General features: G+C 35.5%; 1 protein-coding gene across 1 annotated transcript in view; it reads left to right on the top strand.

Moving 5' to 3' along the window:
* Positions 1-22255, top strand: part of LOC123681165 (octopamine receptor 1-like) — a 67986-nt gene that overhangs the window by 40808 nt on the left and 4923 nt on the right. The window contains exons 2-4 of the mRNA XM_045619404.1: positions 3996-4290; positions 15093-15321; positions 21495-21678. Coding sequence (XP_045475360.1) covers positions 4008-4290; positions 15093-15321; positions 21495-21678 — 696 coding nt within the window. The 5' untranslated portion in view covers positions 3996-4007. The remainder of the gene's footprint in view (positions 1-3995; positions 4291-15092; positions 15322-21494; positions 21679-22255) is intronic.

The following is a 22255-nucleotide window of genomic DNA, read 5'->3' as shown; positions in this document are numbered from 1 at the left end:
CAATTTTTATTGCTTCCAGTGTGAACATTTTCAAGAATAGGTAGGATGCGTGGAGGAGTGGATGATGACTGGAAAAGAAATTTTTTTCTCAACTTGTGATTTTTTTTATTGGAGAGAATATTTATTTGTTTCTTTATTTTCTGTTTACAGAATAGTGAATTCTTTTATTTTCCTTTGCATTGAGTTATATAGATTTATCTCAACCCATTTGTACCTTATAATGATAATAATATTCTACTTTGCTGCCAAGTTGAACATATAATTTTTTCTTGGGCTTGAGCTTGACTTGAAATCAACTCAAGTTCAAGTCAAGAAGTAGTTTATCAATGCTAAGTCAAGTACTTAATAAATAAATATTTGACTTGACATTGAAAATTTTCTAATTGATTTGAACTTGAGTTGATTTCAAGTCAAGCCCAAGCCTAGCAACTTGAATATCAAGTCAAGTAGCTTAACACGTTAACTGCCACGTGTACAGCCGGCGGCCAAGTGACTTGATTCTTGAGGCGCCAAAAGAAACTGTGGCGTATCCCGAAAATTACTATGTGGTTTTCTCCAATAAATATTGACATATCATTGTGAAACAAAAGCGCACATCAAAATTTTGAATTTCCATATATATACGGAAATTATTTTGTATTGGTAGCCGGCTGTACAGTTGGCGTACGAAAAAATTTCGTATTCATTTTTTACCATTTGAAAAGAGAGGATAAAGAAAATTTTGTTTTGGTTGAAGAGGAAGTCCTTCAATATAAATTATGTCAGCTTATTCTGTAAACGTTTACACAAACCAGTCACTACACCGATACGGGGAGACGGAGTTTTTGCTGAGGTTTTTATCTGTTCTCTTGTATCATACTTTGAAATGTATGATGCCCCGTTACATTTCCTCTGCTAATACTGAGATTCATCGACACATATGCTTGATTGTTTGAAATTAATATTTTGTATTGCTCTTTCTCAAAAGAATATACTATATATACCATTTGGCCGCCGGCTGTACAGGATGTCAATATTGAAAATCACTGAAAATCCTAAGCGGCAGTCAAAGTGTTAAATATTAAGCCAAGCCGTGAATCCCTAGGTTTTAATGATATATTTAGGATTTTGTATTTGCAAATTATTACAATTCCCAAAATCTTTGTTTTTCCTGTAATGATAAATTAAAACGAAATTTGACAGAAATTACAATTGTTGGAATGGTTGGTTGCTACGGAAATGTATTTCAATAATAATTATAGTTTGACAACTTATGAAATACCTGACAGTTTTTCAGAAAATATCGGATATATTCATATTATGGCCAGTGACAGCGACTTGGAAGTACTTACCACTCCAGAAATATGGGAGGTGGCAAAAAATATTGATTGTCAGAAAATGTCGAATTCCTATTGTGAATAATCAGTTCGCTGCCTAGGCTGGAAAGTTGTTACTTTGATACACGGGCGTAGCCAGGGGGGAGGTTTTGGGGGTTCAAACCCCCCCCGAAATGTTAAAGATGTCAAAAAAACTTTTTTTTTTTTTCAAAATCTCGAAAATATTTTTTAATGGAATTTGTAAAAAGTGAATGAAATTATCACTCTCAGTTCAATTAATTTGTAATGTGAAATTTGAATTAAATTACCTCTACGTAATCCAGTCAATTTGTGCTCACATGTGCCCCTCAAAGGAAAGTTATGGGTTAGTTTGATTTTTTCGATCGTATGTAACGGGTGTTTTTTTTTCGAGGTATATAACTTTAAGTTGGCATTACTGTTCAAGATGGCGACCGATTTAACAGCTGTCAAGTGATTTATTCTCAGTTCGGTTTGGCAATTCATCATGAATAGACTGACGCCTGAACAACGCTTGAAAATAGTGCAATATTATTTCGAAAATAATGGTTCTGTGCGGAATATGTATCGCGCACTACTTCCATTAGCGATGAAGCGCACTTCTGGTTGAATGGCTACGTCAACAAACAAAACTGCCGCATTTGGAGTGAAGCTAATCCTCAAGTGTATATCGAAACAGCGTCACATCCAGAAAAACTTACTGTTTGGTGCGCTTTATGGGCTGGTGGAATCATTGGTCCGTACTTCTTCAAAAACGATGATGGCCAGAACGTTACAGTCGATGGTGATCGGTATAGAGCCATGATTACTAACTTTTTCATTCCTGAATTGAACAACCATTATGTCCAGGAGCTGTGGTTCCAACAAGACGGCGCAACATGTCATACAGCTCGTGCCACAATCGATTTATTGGAAGACACGTTTGTTGACCGCCTAATTTCACGTTTTGGACCAATTGGCCTCCTGTGATTTAACACCGCTAGACTACTTTCTGTGGGGTTATGTAAAGTCATTGGTCTATGCGGATAAGCCACAAACCCTTGACCATTTGGAAGACAATATTCGCCGTGTTATTGCCGATATACGGCCACAAATGTTGGAAAAGTCATCGAAAATTGGACGTCCAGATTGGACTACATTCGAGCCAACCGTGGCGGTCATATGCCAGAAATCATATTTAAAATGTAATGCCATAAGATTATCTTGCAGATAAATAAAATTCATATCAATCGAATAATCCATCGTTGTTTTATTGCAATTTAAAGTTCTATAGCTCTAAAAAAAAAACACCCTTCATTTTTTTGGGTTCTGAATCCGAATCTGAGATTTAGCACCAAAATTCTGTGATGGAACAAAAAAAAATACAAAAAAAATTTAATCTTCTGACGTTTTCTTCCATAAAGTTTTTTTTCCGAAAAACCTGGCTCAAACGATAGTTCAAAATTGGCGTATTATATCTATCTCTGCTGAAACTCAGTTGATGGGGTAGTTTTAATTTCTTCGATTTATTATCTCTGTTTCTGTGGTACAGAATTCAAAGCTGAAGTTTGCCACCAAAATTTCATGATAAAACATTGAAAAAAATGCAAAAAAGGTGATAACTATCATTTTTTACCGGTTTTTTGCATATAAACTTTCTACTCATAAATTTGAATTTGAGTACTCTGTTGTATAAATACTACGACGGTATTTTTTTCCTAAATATATTTATAGGAATCGATGTGAAGAAATAAACTAAATTTCAAAAAGTGATTTTGAAAATGCTTTTTTTTCTCAAAACATACTTGAAAAATAAAACTAGTGAAAATAGACTGAATGGGTTGGCTCTTTTAAAGTTGATATATTTAAAAAGAAAAACATAAGATTTTTTTTATAATATGTAAACCCCCCCCCCCCCCGAAACTGAAACCTGGCTACGCCCGTGCTTTGATATGTGTCGTGAAATTAATTTTTTTTCTGTCAATCGGGGAAAAACCAATAATCATCACTTATTCTTATAGTTTTTGTTGGAAATATGGATAAAAACGAGTTTTATGTATCGATAAAACACTGTTTCTCGATGAAAAAAATACTGTGCAAGCAAAGCAATGGCTTGATTAGTGTTATACAGACTCTGCTGCATTTTGTACTGTCATTCCTTAACCCCAAATTTCAAGTCAGATCTATCGGAAATATTAGTTTTTTAGTTTTCGTATATCTGCTTGAATTTTCTTTGGTTTTGATGAATCTATCCACATCTGGATATACTTATTTTGCAACTGACTACTTCGATCAATCGATCAATTTAGCAGTTCCAATTATTGAGAAAACAAAGTTTTAGATAGCTACAAGTCCGAAACCACTTGGCAGATTGAACCTTGAACGAACTCGATCGTATTCAGATCCCAAGCATAAACTGAATATTTCAACCAACTACTAGTTTTGACTTTTTATCTTATGAAATTTTAAGTATTTTCTTTCAAAAAAGTATATTGCAGAATTTATGTGAGATAATAATTGAATCAATGGAAAAAAATTCAGAACCCTATGCTTGCCTAGCTCCTCAGAACGAAGACTTAATGTCAAGATTTAATCTGCTCGAAATTTAATTCAATTGAGTCTGTCCATTCATTCATCTGTAAAACTTCCCAATTAAGTCTTTCCTGTATCTTATTGTTCCAGGAATGATTAGGTATGACAACGAACATCTCGAATTCAAGTATACCAGATGATCACTTCAACATCAGCCAACCAATCTTGGATGATTCAACTAAAGAATTCCAGAAGATAGCGTTGGTTATCCTCCTCAGCATTGTGATAGTGGTAGTTATTTTGGGTAATACACTAGTTATTCTAGCAGTGATAACAACGAGAAGATTAAGAACTGTAACCAACTGTTTCGTGATGTCGTTAGCCATAGCAGATTGGCTAGTTGGAACTTGTGTGATGCCCCCAGCAGTTGCAAACGCTCTCATGGGTGAGTAGGCATTCACAATTATTCACTGATCTGATCGAAAGTAGATATTTCCAATTTACATACAAATTTTTCGAAAAAATAGCAAACAAAAGAAATAATATTGAAAATAGAACACCACAATGCAATCTTACGCAATGAAGCATCATTGACGTCACAATTAAGTGCCATATACCAAAGCGTTTTTTTATCATTATTTCAACAGTTTTCTGGAGATCAATTTTGTCCTTATAAATTTATTGTCATTTAATAGTGTTTCATTGTAAATATGAGTTTGATTCATTACATTCTCACTGAAGGAATTTATTTGAGGTTAGAATTCAATATTGTTTGAAAAAATTTTTATTCGGAGTAGAAGTGACTTTTCATGGCTCGCCTTCAATTACCAACGTCACTTCGTTTGGCTAAGCACAGACTCGCCATGAAAAGTGAAACTTCTCCATATGAAATAATACAGGGTGTTTCATTGGGAAACGGAAATACTTCACAGGTGCATAGGTGGCACCAATGCGGTTCTGGAGATACCCCATTTATTGGGTCTTACTGTTTTCGTAGCCGAGGTACAGGGTGTTTTATGAATTTTGTCTGTTTCTTTCAGAGGCCATATCAAACGAACCACCTGGTATATTTTCTCCATATTTTGCAAATATGTTCCTAATTGAGAGCTCAAACGTATCATGCAACAACCGCCTTGAAAATCCAGGTCCGGGTTAACAAAAATTATGAATCGTTTGAATCCTCGAAACAACACCCTGTACATAGTAATTTTGAAAATCTGTTTTAATATTCGGAAACACCACTAAAAACTAAACTGAGACTTGTACTTCAAATTTTCGCGCAGACTGTTTTACTGCACAAATTTTCAACGTGAAAGTGGTTTGAAGTGACTTTTGAAAATGAATTATCAAAAATATTGAATCCATAATTATTTCAACATTACTTTGTAATTCATTTTCACATCGGTTTTCCTTTTTATAGCTGTTAAGCTGTATACTATTTCAGTTTCTATTTATTGAGAATTGAGTTGCATTAGGTTGATATCGTATATTTTGAAACAATTATGAACAGAAAAACATAATAACAAAATAATTAGAAGAATAACTACGAAAACGGCTCGAAATGTCCATTTTGATCTGAGCATTTTCTTGTTCGTTTCAGAATATCTCGAACTGCTTTCCGAATCGCATTTGGATTGTTTTTTATTTTGTGGCTAGCCTCTTCTATTTTTCTGATTAGCTGATCGCGAGTATTGATTTCAGAGGAATAAATTAACGATTTCATGTGACACCAGACATAAAAAAAAAATTGTGCAGTAATGAGACACGACGAGAGAGTAACTCAAAGAAGATAAAAACTGAAATGGTATACAGCTATAAAAAGGAGAACCAATGTGAAAATGAATTACAAAGTAATGTTGAAATAATTATGGATTCAATATTTTTGAATATTTCCCTCCTGTCAAAAATTCTATGTATATGGAGAACAATTATCGAAAATTACAGCGAATATTTCCCTCCTGTCAGAAATTCTATATATATGGAGAACAGTTATCGAAAATTACAGCGATAATTGCATTGTAGGAAGCGAAACTGCACTGCGATAATTGTTCTGTTCATAGATGCATAGTTTCTATGCATCTTACACAGTTCGAATCTATGGCAATTCCATTCTAAATCAGTTTGACAAGTAATGTAACAGTTTATTCGGGAAATATTCCCCCGAATTACACTCGTGCATCAAAATGACCGGATAATTTCGCATTCCAGCGTGTTTTCTTTGAAAAACTGCATTCGGTCATTTTCATTTTTGGAGAAAGAGCCCTCCACCTTCGGTGTCGGGCTCTTTCTCCAAAAATGAAAATGAACTCATGCAGTTTTTATGACAACACGCTGTCATGCAAAATTATCGGTAATTTTGATGCACTTGTGCAATTACTTACGATAATTCATTGTTAAAAGTCACTTCAAACCACTTTCAGGTATCCAAGTTCTCGAAAACTTCACTTTTACGTTGAAAATTTGTGCAGTAAAACTGTCTGCGCGAGAATTTGAAGTACACGTCTCAGTTTAGTTTTTTGTGGTGTTTTCGAATATTAAAACAGATTTTCAAAATTCCGATGTATAGGGTGTTGTTTCGAGGATTCAAATGATTCATAATGTTTTGTTAACCCGGACCTGGATTTTCAAGGCGGTTATTGCATGATACGTTTTGGCTCTCAATTAGGAACATATTTGCCAAATATGAAGAAAATATACCGGGTAGTTCGTTTTATATGGCCTCAGAAAGAATCGGGCAAAATTCATAAAACACTCTGTATCTCGGCTACGAAAACAGTAACACCCAATAAATGGGGTATTTCCAGAATCGTCTTGATGCCACCTATGCACCTGTGAAGTATTTGCGTTTCCCAATGAAACACCCTGTATAATAGGTACCTACTATTTTTGTCGAATTAATGTAGGCCGTTCGTAAAAGTCCAATCTATGAGGAAGTAAATAAATAGGACAATATTTGTTGTACTCTCAAATAGCTATTTTACAGCCGTGTCCACCGAAGAATAAAATACAAGATTATTTTTAACTCGAATTAAATCTTTCATTTATGCCGCACTGCACATTAAATTTACTACGACCAGATTAAACTAATCCCTAAAAATTGCCGCAATATAACTCTTCTTTTACAACCTGAAATATATATGTGTTCTGTCAGTTGTGTGTATAAGTAAAACCATAAAATGTTTTCACTTGAATAACCAAAAGATCGTGCGACAAGTGTAAACTGAATTATATGTGGCTAATGAAAGATTGTAGTGACCATGTAGAGAAAATTATCATTTTAATTAAGGAAATATAAATAACTTTCATTTCAATCCATACTGTCAAAAATAATAAAAAGATCAATTTACAAAAGACTAATATTAAATACAGAAGTCAAATTTTCGATTAACAAATGTAATATCAAAATAAATAATTAGTCATCATTATTTTTTACTTTAGTTCTCTTCTTGTTGTTGCCTCCAAAATTGCCAACTTTCCTTTTCTTTCCAAACTTGTTGAACTTTTGAGACTTTCTGATTTGTGAAATGGCCTCAGCTGATTTCTTCATATGTGCTTCTTCTTCTCCTTCAAGCACCTTGAATCACCTTGATTAATTAACAAAATATTTTTTGAGAGTAGTCGTTATATTCTAGATTTTTTGTCTCTTATAATTTTCACAATATCATTTTTCAATTTTTTAGATTTATACTCATGTTTTTCCGAAACGTATCTGATTTTGCCAGAAAGTCAATTTCTTGAAAAGAATTGAGTGCTGGATACATACCTTTGTATACATCTCAAATCTTTCTTTAGGGGAGGGTGGGTTGTGATATTACCCCTTTATCATCATGATAGCATTCACACGAATATTTTTTTTAAGACAATTCGTACTCTGCAAAAGGCTGAACAAGATATATGCTTATTACATAGCAGCTAGGAGCGTACTGATTATGGACTATGGTGCCCCTAATTTCATGGGGATGTTAAGCTTTGCTCGGGTTTTCCATACTTGGTCAAAGCGTAAACCGATTCCCTGATGTATCTAATCATTGCTCTTAGGTGCCACTTGAAAATGACCATATGTGGCCCCAATCCAATTTCCCGTTCTATTTAATCTCGATTGATACTTGCAGGGTTAGTTATTCGAACTAAATATGTCTCTGAATATTCAAATGGACTATATAGTTTGAATTCACTGGAAGCACTGATTATTGTGGATAACCTCAATTTTTGAGAACGTGGAGGAATTGACAAATTCGGATCTTCTTCTCGCTCACGGCTGGTATTCAGATTAGATTCAATGAGATGCTTTCACTGCGACCTAATGTTCTATTGTGACCCCATCAGAGCTATTCTATCCATAACGTGATCTACAGCTTGCCTTCCAGTTCCAGAGTTCTAATGAACTCCAGTATCTGGAATGGCTTCAAGGAGGCTAATTCCTCACTCATACAAATTTCGTGTCCAAATCAGGTTTTGCATTGGCTAGTGATGGCAACGCATTCCATCACCAGGTGATCCGGAGTTTCTTCCTCCTCCCCACAGAATCTGCACTCGGTTTTTTTTTTCGGTTAGAACCATTCTCATGAAGTGTTTTCAAAAGTGACAATGCCCTGTGAGGAATCCAGTGAGGAGGTGCAGTATATTTTTACTGAGATCTTTCACCTGATAAAACAAGTGTTGGCTTTGGCACATTATGAAGCAAGCCGTCGACAATTCATTAATCGGACAGACCTTCTTCATTTTATAGGAGCTGAAAGTTACTGTTCATGAACATGTCCACTACACAAGTAGAGACGACCAGCGAGTATAGAGTTTGGGTTATGGATACTTTGGCAGGTAACAGGTAGTAAAGGTATATCACATAGTACCTCAAAATCGTTAAAGCGTGAAGCTCAATTTTTCTATATTTTTTTCGGGATAACTTAGGAAAACTCGTTATTCATTGCTGGACACTTATGACATGCTGCTACCTCCTGCCAGACACCCTTAACTGTTATAATATCAATTATACTTTTGTTATATAATAGTATAAAGGCTAAACTTTATATACTATATTTTACCTCGATAGCCGGACAGATTTAATAGTTTTTACATCTGTCCAGCGTGAGTGATTAGTCGATTGCGATTTTTAGAGGTATCCATTGAATTTTTTCAACGTTTAAAGCCATGTTATATAAAGTAAAAAATGTTATTTCAATATCATTCAACATACAAAAATTATTATTAGATATAAAAAATATTTGATCGTTTTTAATTCATTTAAGTTTAGGGGTGTCTGGCAGGTGGTAGCAACTGTCATAAGTGTCCGGCAATAGATGATAAGTTCTCCTATACATCTTATACACCTTTACTACCTGTTATCTGCCAAATTATTGCTTCCCCAAAAATATACCATAGTTACTATCTTTTACAGCTTTGCCGTTTCAATAAGTTTATTATATTGAGGACCTAAATAAAACTATCCCAAAACAATTGGTTTCAACATGATCATCATCTTTTACAATCTCCCCCTCTTCATCAATATTTTCGTTAGCCGCTGCCCAAGGTCTCCACATTTCCATTGTCAAAAAATCTAAAAAAATAACATAAATGAAGTGACTCTTCAGTAAAAATGATGATGTGACTCACAACTTCAATACAACAACGCAACGGTTCAAAAAAAAAGGTATCAACAAATTTGGGATTCTTTCCTCCTTATAGGTATAGGCATTAAGATATGCTATTCACAAAGTTGTTTAAATTTATTCTTTGAAAGGTTTAAGCCAAAGTTCACTAACCTTTTTGATAAGTAACTTCTCTGAACAAGGGCATTTATATACAGAGTTATTCACCGGGATGGTCTAACTAAGGAAGTAGTAGTCAAGTAGTCTGTTTCCAGTATAACCGGAAGTTGTCGAGATCTGAAAATATTTTAAGGAGAATGATCATCGTTTCAAACCCCAACATGCAAACTTTCAGAACAAAATTATGATTAGTTTTCTATAAACGTGTAACAGGCCAGCTGTAAAAGGTCGTAATAAAGCTATATCTTTGGGGAACCTATAACTACAACCCAAACTCTATAGTCTATAGTGTTGAAAAACCTTCTACAAGGTTATTATTTTCCCAATAAATAAAATTCTTCTACTTTTACATGGTCTCATGTCCCAACAGTGTCGTAGTCACTAAGTCACTCAGTAACCATGGACTCTAGTGTAAATGAACAAATGGTCCCCTATCTAAACTCATGGGCAGCGATTTTTCTCGAATTTCCAACATCTTCGATTTTATATGCTTCGACATCATTTAACGTTCCATTCTACATCGTTCCAAATAAATAGTAAACGAAAACTATCGTAGAAACACTTCAGCTGAAAATTGAATCCTTTATCACTAGAACGCACCAACATTTCCACGAAATTAGGAATGGGACTTCTCAAAGAAAGTTCAAACTTCACGTTGTAACTGGACCCTTTTGCGAAACTTACCCCTTAAGGGAAGGCATCAGTTTGATATTTTCTCACAAATCTCCCTTACGCGCCTTTTTCTCTTTCCGATTACTTCTACAACTGAGATAGTAGGCCGTAAAACATCTTGTCCCTTTATTTTAGTGGGTAACTGAAGCCAGAAAGAAATATTGCTGTCTGGAGATGTTACAATTGTACGTTCTCTTAATTCCTGAGGGTAACAGATGGGAATGGTTAGCTTCATTTGCCAACGAAATGATAATTTGGTCGCAACTGCGGAAATACTCGAAGAACTCTGGAGACGGTTTTGTAATACAAACATTATTTATAGGTACTTTTCAACACTTTGTGGTGGCTTGCAAAACAGAAACGACGAGTTTGACACGTAAGTTCATCATCTCAAATTACAGTGAAATTTGGAATTTCTACTCAGAAATCTTGAGGAACGCCTTGCTGAAACCGCATTATTTCTCGAATTCTTAATGGAACAGCGCTAGCATCCAATAAAACTGGAAGTTCGTTCTGCAAACATGCGAAATATCTCTGTGAGCTTAAAGTTCCCTCAAAATAAAGGGACCCACTAAATTCCTCCCAATATTTCCACGCCATGCATTAACTTCATATACTAACTGACAAAGAGACTACAACTCCCAGAAGGAGCTGTTTAAATTTTTTTTTTTTGTTGATAAAAAATAGATAGTATAGCAAGGAGTAAATAATTGAATTTGGAGAAAAAATCGTGAGGGTTTTTTACTTAAATATTGTAGTCGTTTTTTGAAAGTTTTTTAAATTTTACAACAAACCAGCTGTTCGAGGAGATCCGAAGACGATGTTTAGTTGTTGTTAAAAAGCCTAGAGCACATGTAGGCGTAATTTATCATCAGCTGAGTGAATTTAAAAGAGGTCGAATTATTGGTCTATGGAAGGCGGGGTTGTCATTTCGAGAAATCACTAACCGTACGAACAGAAATCCAACTACTGTTATGAGATGTTGTCAAGCGCGTGGTTTGATAATGCCCAAAATCGAAAAAGACTAGGCACCGGACGTCGAAGGGGCACAAATGAAGTTCAAGATCGACGTCTAAGACTTATGACCATTAGAGACGGATTTGCGACAACTCGATCTTTGGCTGATGAGTGGTTAGGAGAACATGTCCATCATGTAACTGTCCGAACGGTTTACCGCCTGATAAGATCTTTTGGACTACAGGATTATTGACAATGAGCTCAACCGTCAGAGGTAACACAAGATGGCTTGTGTTACCTCTGACGGTTGAGCATCGCCGGCAACGATTACAGTGGTGCAGAGAACGTCAACATTGGAATGTGGATCATCTTTTCTGATGAATCTCAATTCTTCTTGGGTGCAAATGATTGCCTAAGAAGGGTTAGACGACGTCGGGGAAAAAGACGTGAAAGTTTGATGTTGAGCGTCACCGTGCACCGGACAGTAGGAGTTATGGTATGGGGTGCTATTGCACATGCAAGTAGGACACCTTTAGTATGTACTCAAGGAACATGACAGCGCTGTGTTACCTTCAGGAAATAGTGGAGCCATATGTTTTCCCTTACCTCAACCTGCTCGAGAATCCAATATTTCAGCAAGATAATGCCCGACCTCATGTTGCCAGAGTTAGTTTAAACTTTTTCGAAGCGAGCCATGTGAATATTTTGCCATGGCCGCCCCATTCCCCCGATCTTTCGCCTATAGAGCATGTTTGGGACATCATAGGTAGAAGGCTTGGTAATTTATCCCAGCCCCCATTGTTTTTGACGGCTCTGAGACATGAAGTACTGGTAGCTTGGGATAGTATCCCTCAAAGAGAAATAGACCATCTTATTGAATCAATGGCGAGACGTGTTGGGGATTGTATAGATAATCGCGGTGGGCAAGCACATTATTAACAAACTCATTGAAAAAATGTACACCCTTCGTTTTTCCTCCAAATTTCAATCATTCACTCCTTGCTATACATTCTGTTTTACCAAAAAAAAAAAATGGAAATTGAAATAGCTCCTTCTGGGTGTTGCAGTTTCTTTGTCAGTTAGTATATTTCTGAAGTTTCTTTATCGGGTCCATTTTGTCGATTCTGTGTTTCTCTGCTCCAGAAATGCATATTATGATGATTAACTCGCCCATTATTAGAAAAACAACATTAATCTGACCAAACAATTTCGAAAATTTAAACGTTTTCTCCGAAGTCCTTAGCTTTTTCGGAAACTATATCGATTGCCATACCTCATTGATGATTCAAACTCAATAATATAATACATACTCAAATTCAAAATCAAAAATCAAGGCAACGATATAAAAAAAAAATTTCTCGAAAACTTGTCCAGATAAACCTAATCATGAAATTTAAAATATAAATTGCTACTATGATATTCTTCAACCAAATCTTTCTAGAACGACTTCAAATATTCATTACTGAAACTAATATCAATCAGCTTAACAATACGCGTCATCATGAACTACATGTGGTTATCTACAGTGAATTTCTGTCGTTCTTACCTGAATGTAAATTCAATATTTCCATAATGTCAATACAGAATGATTAAATATAGAAATCGCAAGTTTAAACAATGAATTTATTTGAAAATGTAACGTGTAAACAAGGCAGCATGTTCCAAAGCAACTAGCTGTAGGTATTGCAGAATCCAGTTATTCAGCAATTGCGGTATGAATTTTTTGTCGGACAGTGCGCACCTAAAGAAAAATTCAAGAATGCAGTTATTTGTCCAATTCAACAGTGGGTAGACAAAAAAAAAATAAAAAACAGCTTTTATGCCATTTCAATCAGTGCTCACATTAGATAATTTTTGTATGAATTTCTTTCGAAATACGAGTACCTATAACTGAATCATTACGAGAGTTTTCAGTCACATCAATATGAAACTCCTTTTTCCTACAACCGTTCCTGAGTAACTACGTTTCCGCATTGTTTGTAACTTTCCCGCATTAGTGCGGAAAAATTACTTTTTCTACAACCGTGCACTTCCAACCCGCACACAATATTCAGTCTCAAAGAGTTATTTTCACTTTCTTCAAAAAGATACAATAGAGAATATCTTTACCCTACCCCAATTAGTGTGCAGGCACCATGATACCATTGCGCAGGCATACAACTTAGAGAATAAGAAAAGGAAGAAGAAATTAACGGTGTACAATATGATTTTATGTTTATAACCCAGGTATAAAACTGGGAAAAGGAGAGTTCAGTGAAGTAAGTTACGAGGTGATGACCAGTTGAGTTAGTAAAGTGTTCAAGGATGTTTCCAAGTGCTGTACCACAATAAATTTCACGAAAACGAGATACCCCAAATGTCTATACTCCGAACGACACATTAACGTCATGAATGAGATAACTATGGTAACAACATGCAGAATTACGTTTGTCATTCATGTGTATATGAGTAATTAATCGAATCTTTTGAGTTTCAATTTATTTCAAACGCTTGTAGAAAAAATATTGTTCCTAACGCTTGCAGAAAATGCCTTTCCTACACCCAACAGATTGCTCGAACTCCGCTTTGCTTCGTTCGGGCAACGGCAGTTTCCTGCGAGAAAGTATCACTTTCCGGACTAGTTTGGATAATAACTATCTTCTACAACCGTGCGCTTTCAACCCTGTTCCCACACACGAGAAAATTAGCAGGGGAAAAACCCCTGCTAATTCTTTTCCGCATGCATATGAGTTCAGAAAAAAATATTAGGGATTATCCCTATATTATATTGAAGAGTAAATTTAATTATGTCATGGCTCTATGCATCGAACGTCCAATTGACGCCAATGATGAGAAGATTACTAGGGTACCTAAAGATAAAATGAATTGGAGACCACGTGAAAAAACAAAGGGATAAAACTACTCAATTTTAATAAAACCTACAAATATTGATTTGTTTAGATGTCTGCAAACTTTTTTCAGAACGAACTCCACCTTATTTCAATCATATTGAAATTATAAAAAAGTTTGGAGACATCTGAGAAGAAGATCATATGAGCGATAAATATTGATGAGACTTTTTCAGCTGAAAATATGCAAACATTTCGAACTATTCAAGAGAATTCAGATTATGTTTTTGTTATTTCACATGGTCCCCATTTCATTTTGTCAAAATGAATGTGTCCGAGTATTTTCATGATTTTTTTGATTTGGCTCATCTTTAATTGATATTACTAACTTGTAGGTATTAGGTAAAACTCAGTAATCTTATCCTTTTGGAGCTGTATGCGTAGAAAGTATACAGCGCCAGGCTTAATCAAACAAGAAATATTTAATGCGAAAAGGGCATAATAAAATCCCATAGTGATCGAATTTAACATTGAAATTTACGTTCTAAAATATAAAATGTACACATTCATTTATAACACCTATATATCAAATTTTGACAAAATATTCGAAAAAACACAGGTTTTCGAGGGGGCTGAAAGTGCTCTAACTCTTCTCATGCATTTCTGATCGATATAGACGTTAAATCTGTACACCTGAAATATATTTTCAAAATCTGTTCTTAGCAGTAAAATGCCTTGTCCATTTATGTAAACCGAGTTGTGAACAATATCAATGAAAAACCATCAAAAACTCCAAACTGTCAACCTCAGGTTGTATTAAGATGCTTTATGAAATACATATGATAATGAACTGCGTGAGAGGGAAATAATGTGAACTTGCAATTTGCCACCAATTTTTCAAGGTTTTAAAACGTTGGCAGTGAAAGGTTCATTATAGAGAACAAACAGAAATGATCGATTGGTCAAACCTTACCCAACTTTCCTTCGCATTTTCAGGTGGATCTCATAGTAATTCAATATTTCAGGAGCCTGGGAACTTGGATGGATTTTGTGTGATATATGGGTGTCTCTAGATATCCTACTTTGTACAGCTTCGATTTTGAGCTTATGTGCCATTAGCGTTGACCGATATTTGGCTGTCACCCAACCTCTTACCTACTCCAGACGAAGGAGATCCAAAAGACTGGCGCTGGGAATGATCCTGATAGTGTGGCTCAGCTCGGCGCTCATCACGTGTCCTCCTATGTTCGGATGGTAAGGAATAATGAGTTGTTTGAAATTTTTCCTCTTTTTGAACGGATATTTTTGCCTTAATGCATATAGGGTGGTCCAGATTTCAATTCAATAACTTTGGCCTCGGATAGAACAGCTCGTTTCATGAAAAAATTGCACATAAACATATATCCTAACAAGCTTGGTTTTCGGGAAACAGGGTGTTAAAGTTTTAAAGAAAAATTAGTTCAGAATATTCTCAATATTGTGGATGACATTTCAATATTGTTCTTCTTTGAAGAAAATTCTTAGAAAACCGGGAGTGTGCCAAAAAATTAGAAACACCTGTATAATGGCTCATTGTAGTAGAATCTGAAACGCAATGTACAGGGTGGGCAAATAAGCGAGGTAAGCGGCTATATCTCAGGATCCACTCATCATAGAGACTTGCGGTAAAAATTTTTACCACTAAAGTGTACAAGAAAACAAACTGGAAATTGTTTTGAAGGTCATACCTCTACCACTAGGGGGCGTAATAGCTATAGTCGAATAGAAAAATGAATTTTACTCGAAAATGTTTCATATAAAGTTGAAGAAAAAATATTATCACTGTTATCCTTGGAAGATTCTCTACTATTTTGAATTGCCACTTTCGAATTTACGACATCCAATAAGAGTAGCGGAAAGGGAGAAATCTGACTGATTGAAATGCCTGTAACTTCAGTTTGGCTCAACATTTTTGAGCAAATTAGATCTCGTCTGAGATAATACCTTGTTGATTGAGGAGAAAATATACTCATGATAAATTTGTTTTTGCTGCTTTCGATAGGAGGCGCTAAGTCAGAAGTTCATTGTTTTGTTCATTTTACTACGAAATTTCAAATGTAATGATTTGGTTTTTCAGTGCATCAGTTAAAGAAAATCTTTTTTCGGCCATAATTTCGGAACGCCTGATACTATCGCTTTGCGACCTACAGGTTTTTTCATGCAAATTTGATGGAACTTCTGTTTCTGTTAAAAAAATCCTATCATTACATTTGAAATTTCGGAGTAAAATGAACAAAACAATGAACTTCTGACTTAACGCCCCCTATCGAAAGCAGCAAAAACAAATTTATCATGAGTATAATTTGTCCTCAATCAACAAGATATTATCTCAGACGAGATCTAATTTGCTCAAAAATGTTGAGCCAAACTGAAGATACAGGCCTTTCAATCAATCAGATTTCTCCCTTTCCGCTACTCTTATTTGATGTCGTAAATTCGAAAGTGACATTCAAAATGGTAAAGAATTTTCCAAGGATTACAGTGATTATATTTTTCCTTCAACTTTATATGAAACATTTTCGAGTAAAATTCATTTTTCTACTCGAGGATGGCTATAACGCCCACTAGTGGTAGAGGTATGAACTTCAAAACAATTTCCAGTTTGTTTACTTGTACACTTTAGGGGCAAAAATTTATACCGCAAGTCTCTACGATGAGTGGATCCTGAGATATAGCCGCTTAACTCGCTTATTTGCCCACCCTGTACAGGGAGTTTTTTCAACCTGTACAATCAATCTGAAATTATCACAATAACAACATCAGTGTAGGAATTATTGAATGTAGGTACTCATTCATTTTGTACTATTGTGAAAATGTTATCCAATTAAATAAGCCGTACCAAAGTTTTAAATCAAAGTAAAATCGGTCGAATTGGACGAATCACCCTAAGGAGTCTGAGTTGAGAACCCCAACCATATACATACATACATATTGTTTCGAAACTGTCTTTCAATGCGTTCAGGAGAATACTATAATTTCTACTTCAGTTGCCGACCAGTGTAGTTCTATCGATTTCTTATTCCGATTTGAATCATTAACATTCATACCTTATAATAATGCCGTTGCTAAACCTTCTTGCCCGTGTCCGTCCGAGTAAATCTTGGGATGCGGTTGTCACATTTCATCCCTGAATTTCCAATTTGCTGAAGTGAATCCGAGGATTCCGCCACCTGAATTCCCCGATAAAGCAGTGACCTCGTGTTCACTCATGAGGATTGCAATTCCGGGGGAATTTCCTTAGACAAATGCTTATTTCTCGGAGGAGAATGTAACTCATCTCTTATTCCTATCTGTCACAGCCCAACCATCTAACTAAAAGTTATTGGAACGATCATTTCCAAGTACTTCATGTGAGATAAATTTGAATTTTATATGTGTTCCTTATCTTTGTTTAAGTCCTCATTATTCTTTCTTGAAAGTTTTTATTAGATTTCATTTTTTTTTATTTTCATTTCTCTACTTTCTTTATATACCTTCTTCAATAACAATTCACTCAATAAGTCCAAGGTCTAACCATTTTTCGTTGAAAATTCGACTTTATTCATGACCAAAGGCTTCTTTAAAAATTGATACACGTAACTTAGCAATGCCTTCTCTGTAAAAAAAAATTGTCTTTACCTTCATTGGAGCCAAATTTCTTTCTCTGGAGCATTTTTTTGATGTCTGCAAAAAGCCAGTATGTAATCACTGGGGACCAGAAATGTCGAAATTTGAGCCGAGTCGACGTCATTTGCGGGAAGTTTCACTTTATTGGTTCAATTTGAAGAAATCTGCTGCCGAGGCGCATCGGTTGCTTCAGGAAGCTTATGGAGAAGGTTGTGTCGATGATTCAAGTGTTCGCGGATGGTTTCGACGCTTCAAAAGTGGCGATTTCGACGTGGAAGACAAGGAGCGTTCCGGGCGGCCGCAAATCTTTGAAGATCAAGAATTGGCGACTTTGCTTGATGAAGATTCGTGTCAAACGCAAGAAGAACTTGCTGAAGCATTGGGAGTTGACCGAACAACCATTTCCAAGCGTTTGAAAGCCATGGGAATGATCCAAAAGCAAGGAAATTGGGTGCCGTACGAACTGAAGCTGAGAGACGTCGAACGGCGTTTTTTCACTTGCGAACAGCTGCTTCAGCGACATAAAAGAAAGGGTTTTCTGCATCGTATCGTGACTGGCGATGAAAAGTGGATCCGTTACGATAATCCGAAGCGAAGAAAATCATGGGGACTACCCGGCCATGCATCATCATCGACGGCCAAGCCAAATATTCATGGCGCCAAGCTCATGCTCTGTATATGGTGGGACCAGCTAGGTGTGGTTTACTATGAGCTTCTGAAACCGAATGAAAGGATCACAGGCTAGGTCTATCGACGACAATTGATGCGTTTGAGCCGCGCACTGCGAGAAAAACGGCCACAATACTCCGACAGGCACGACAAAGTTATTTTGCAACATGACAATGCTCGCCCACATGTTGCACAGCCGGTGAAAACATACTTAGAAACGCTCAAATGGGAAGTCCTACCCCACCCGCCGTATAGTCCAGACATTGCTCCGTCTGATTACCATCTCTTCAGATCGATGACGCATGGCCTGGCTGACCAGCACTTCCATTCCTACGAGGAAGCCAAAAAATGGGTGGATGACTGGATAGAGGCCAAACCGGTTGAATTTTTTCGCAACGGGATTCGTATGTTGCCAGAAAGATGGGGAAAAGTTGTAGCTAGCGATGGCCAATTCTTTCAATAATTCATTTGTAACCATTTTTTCACAATAAAGGCTCAAAATTTGAAAAAAAACGGGAAAGACTTATTCACACACCTGATATGTTTTTTGGGGTGCTGAGTCCAAATCTGAGGTTTACCACTAAAATGACAGAAAATTGAAAAAAAAACAGAAAATTCAATTTTTCGGCAACCGTCCGGGAAGTGCTCACTTCCCGGACGCTTTTTCTCTGAGAAAGTAGCATTTCCCGGCCTAGTCCGGAAAGTACGTACTTCCCGGACTAGGCCGGAAAAGAATCATAGAATCCATAGCAACCGAGATAACGACTGACAGTTCATATGAAATTAGTTGTCAAAAATATGCATGTTTTTTTATCGCAATCGCAATAAAATATGGAAAGCAGCAGCGATAGTGTTATTTTACATGGTTGCCGAAAAAATATTGTACGCAACACGCCCGAAAATGGTTTTTTTGGACTCACAGACTTCCAGGACTCGCTGACGCTCGTCCTGGAATTTTGTCTATTCGTCCAAAAAAACCCTATTTTCCGGACTTGTTACGTAAATTACTATTTTCGGCAACCGTGCCGGAAGTGCTCACTTCCCGGACGCTTTTTCTCTGAGAAAGTAGCATTTCCCGGCCTAGTCCGGAAAGTACGTACTTCCCGGACTAGGCCGAAAAAGAATCACGTCGTTTGTGTCATTACGAATATGAAAATCTTGGTAGGTATATTTTTAATAAATGCAGTTGATCATTACCATAGAAACCGAGAAAACGGCTGACAGTTCATATGAAATTAGTTTGTCAAAAATTTGCATGTTTTTTGATCGCAATCGCAATAAAATATGAAAAGCAGCAGCGATAGTGTTATTCTACACGGTTGTCGAAAAAATATTGTACGCAACACGCCCGAAAATGTTTTTTTCCGGACTTGTTACGTAAATTACTATTTTTGGCGGTTTTTTGCATACAACTCCAAAAATATCAATTTTAGTGAATGGCCTCTTTATACAAAAAAAAATTTATAAAATCTCCTAAAATTTTTTCAATTAAGGTTTTTTGTCCGATAAATTACTCTAGCTCAAACGATAATTGATAATTGACGTAAGTATTTTATCTGCCTCTACAAAACCCACTTTTCCACTGAAATAAAATCCAAATGGGTTCAACTATAAAATCATCATAAGTTAATGAAAAATCATTCACGAAAAATTGATATTTTCCAAATTATATGTAAAAAACCGCCAAAATGAAATTTTACCTTTTTTGCTTTTTTCGATGTTCCGTCACGAAATTTTGGTGTGAAACTACTTAAAAAGTTGGGTTTTCAAAGAGACAGAAAAATACGCCAATTTCAAATTTCGTTTGAGTCAGAAAGGTTTATCGAACAAAAGAACTTAGTGGGAGACATTTGTAGGATATTTTATTTACTTATAATTGATATTTTTATGGAAAAAACCGCTAAAGATTTAAATATTCATCTTTTCTTGCACTTTTTCGATGGCAATTTTGGCGGTAAATCTCAAACTCGTTTTTATCCATTTTTCGGACAACAAAAATATAACGTAGCTTAACTTACAATATATTATTCAAGACTTAACTTTATGTTCCGAAATTATGACACACATCTTTTGAAGCTTTTCTCTAACGAGAAAAAAGGGGTATGGCAATGACATTGGTAATGCCATCTATGAGCCAGGCCCGGAACTTCTGGAGTGACATCAGAATTTTATTTATTAGGAAAATACTGACGTATTATGTTATGATATTAGCATAAGAGGACTTCCTCCTCAAAACCATCAATATTTTATTCGATACATTTTTCCGTAAGGTGTTTCCTTTGCGAGATTTTTGACTGACTCAATTAAAAAAATCACCCGGTATACTAAATTTAGAGTACAAACAAAAATGGCAGATTCATTTTAACAAAAAAAAAAAGTTCTATAAACATGGGGTCGAAAACGCTTTTTTTTTCGAGATAAAGGGTTTTCCCTTTTTTCTAATAGGGCTTTTCTTTCACAAGATATTCAACTTAAATTTGGTATAGATATTTCAATTTAAAGTTGTCATATGTGATATGCTAACTTTGAATGCAAATTTACAGGGTTTATATTTTTTCTTTCCTCCAGAACTTCTTTTTGGTGAACTACTGGTAGTTCAGAAAAATTTGAAAGAAACTTTGATCCAGTACTACACTATTTGGTTTCTTGTAGTTTTGTCTATCTGCTATCGATTTTAAGAAAAAATTTTCAAAATATTCTCTAGTAATCCACAGGAAAATCCAAATTATTATAAAGATCCGGTTATTAAGCTGTAATGAATAAATTAATTTTAAGTTTTGTTACTTACTATTTTACCCAATCTGTAGAGGCGATTAATGAAGAAATTCGATAAATTGGTATAATCATTACAAAAGATTAGGACTGCAAGAAACACCCTTCATCTCGAAACAAAGCTTTTCCGGACCCATGTTTATAGGACTTTTCTCTTTCTTAAAATTATCCAAGAAATCTCTCATTTTTTTTATACCTCCAATCAAAGAACATCCTGTATAAATTATATTGTTGTCCAATTATTGGTCATAAACTCCGACATATCTTTTTGAATCTCAAGTCAAAGCAGTTGTGCATTGATGACAATCAAAAAATATATAGGTACTATATTTAATTTTCAGGTACGAACCAGGAAGACACGAAGACAAAACTTGCAGATACAACAAGAATACGGGTTACGTCATCTTTTCGGCAATGGGCTCCTTTTTCATACCAATGGTAGTTATGCTATACGTTTACATGCGTATTTCATGCGTAGTAGCACAAAGACATGATAAACTGGAGCATATAGACGCTCATTCAAAAGTGAGTCCTATTTTACACATTGAATATGTATATCAATAATTTTTTTCGAGGTGAATATACAGGGTGATTTACCGCGATGACCTATTAGATGTTTACGGAAAAATAATCATGATTTTGTGCTGAAAATTTGCATATGGGGATTTGAGACAATTCCGGTAATACCGGAAACAGACAACTTCTTTCTTATTTCAAATGGCTCACCTAGTTTATTATTGCATGATTAAATAGCTCATTTGATGACAATTTCAGCAATATGCCATAACTTTTGTATAAACTCAACGGTTCATGAGTTAGTGAGTTTCTTATGGTGGCGTAGAGGACCGTTTTTCATTTTCGACATTGCCAATTATTAATATTATAAAGCTTTCATGGAGAAAGAGCAAACTCTAATATGCAAATTTTCGGTACAAAATTCTGATTAGTTTTCCATAAACGTTTAATGGGCCATCGCAGTGAATAATAGATAATAATAATAATGGAGTTTATTTCGGTAAATAAACAAAATACATCACTGAGGCATAAAATATTATTACCCTGTATATTCAATCATGCAATTGAAATTTTCAAGTTTAGTTTC

This window comes from Harmonia axyridis, chromosome 5, assembly GCF_914767665.1.
Source record: "Harmonia axyridis chromosome 5, icHarAxyr1.1, whole genome shotgun sequence".
Lineage (NCBI taxonomy): Eukaryota > Metazoa > Arthropoda > Insecta > Coleoptera > Coccinellidae > Harmonia > Harmonia axyridis.
This window is presented reverse-complemented; position numbering and strand designations above follow the sequence as displayed.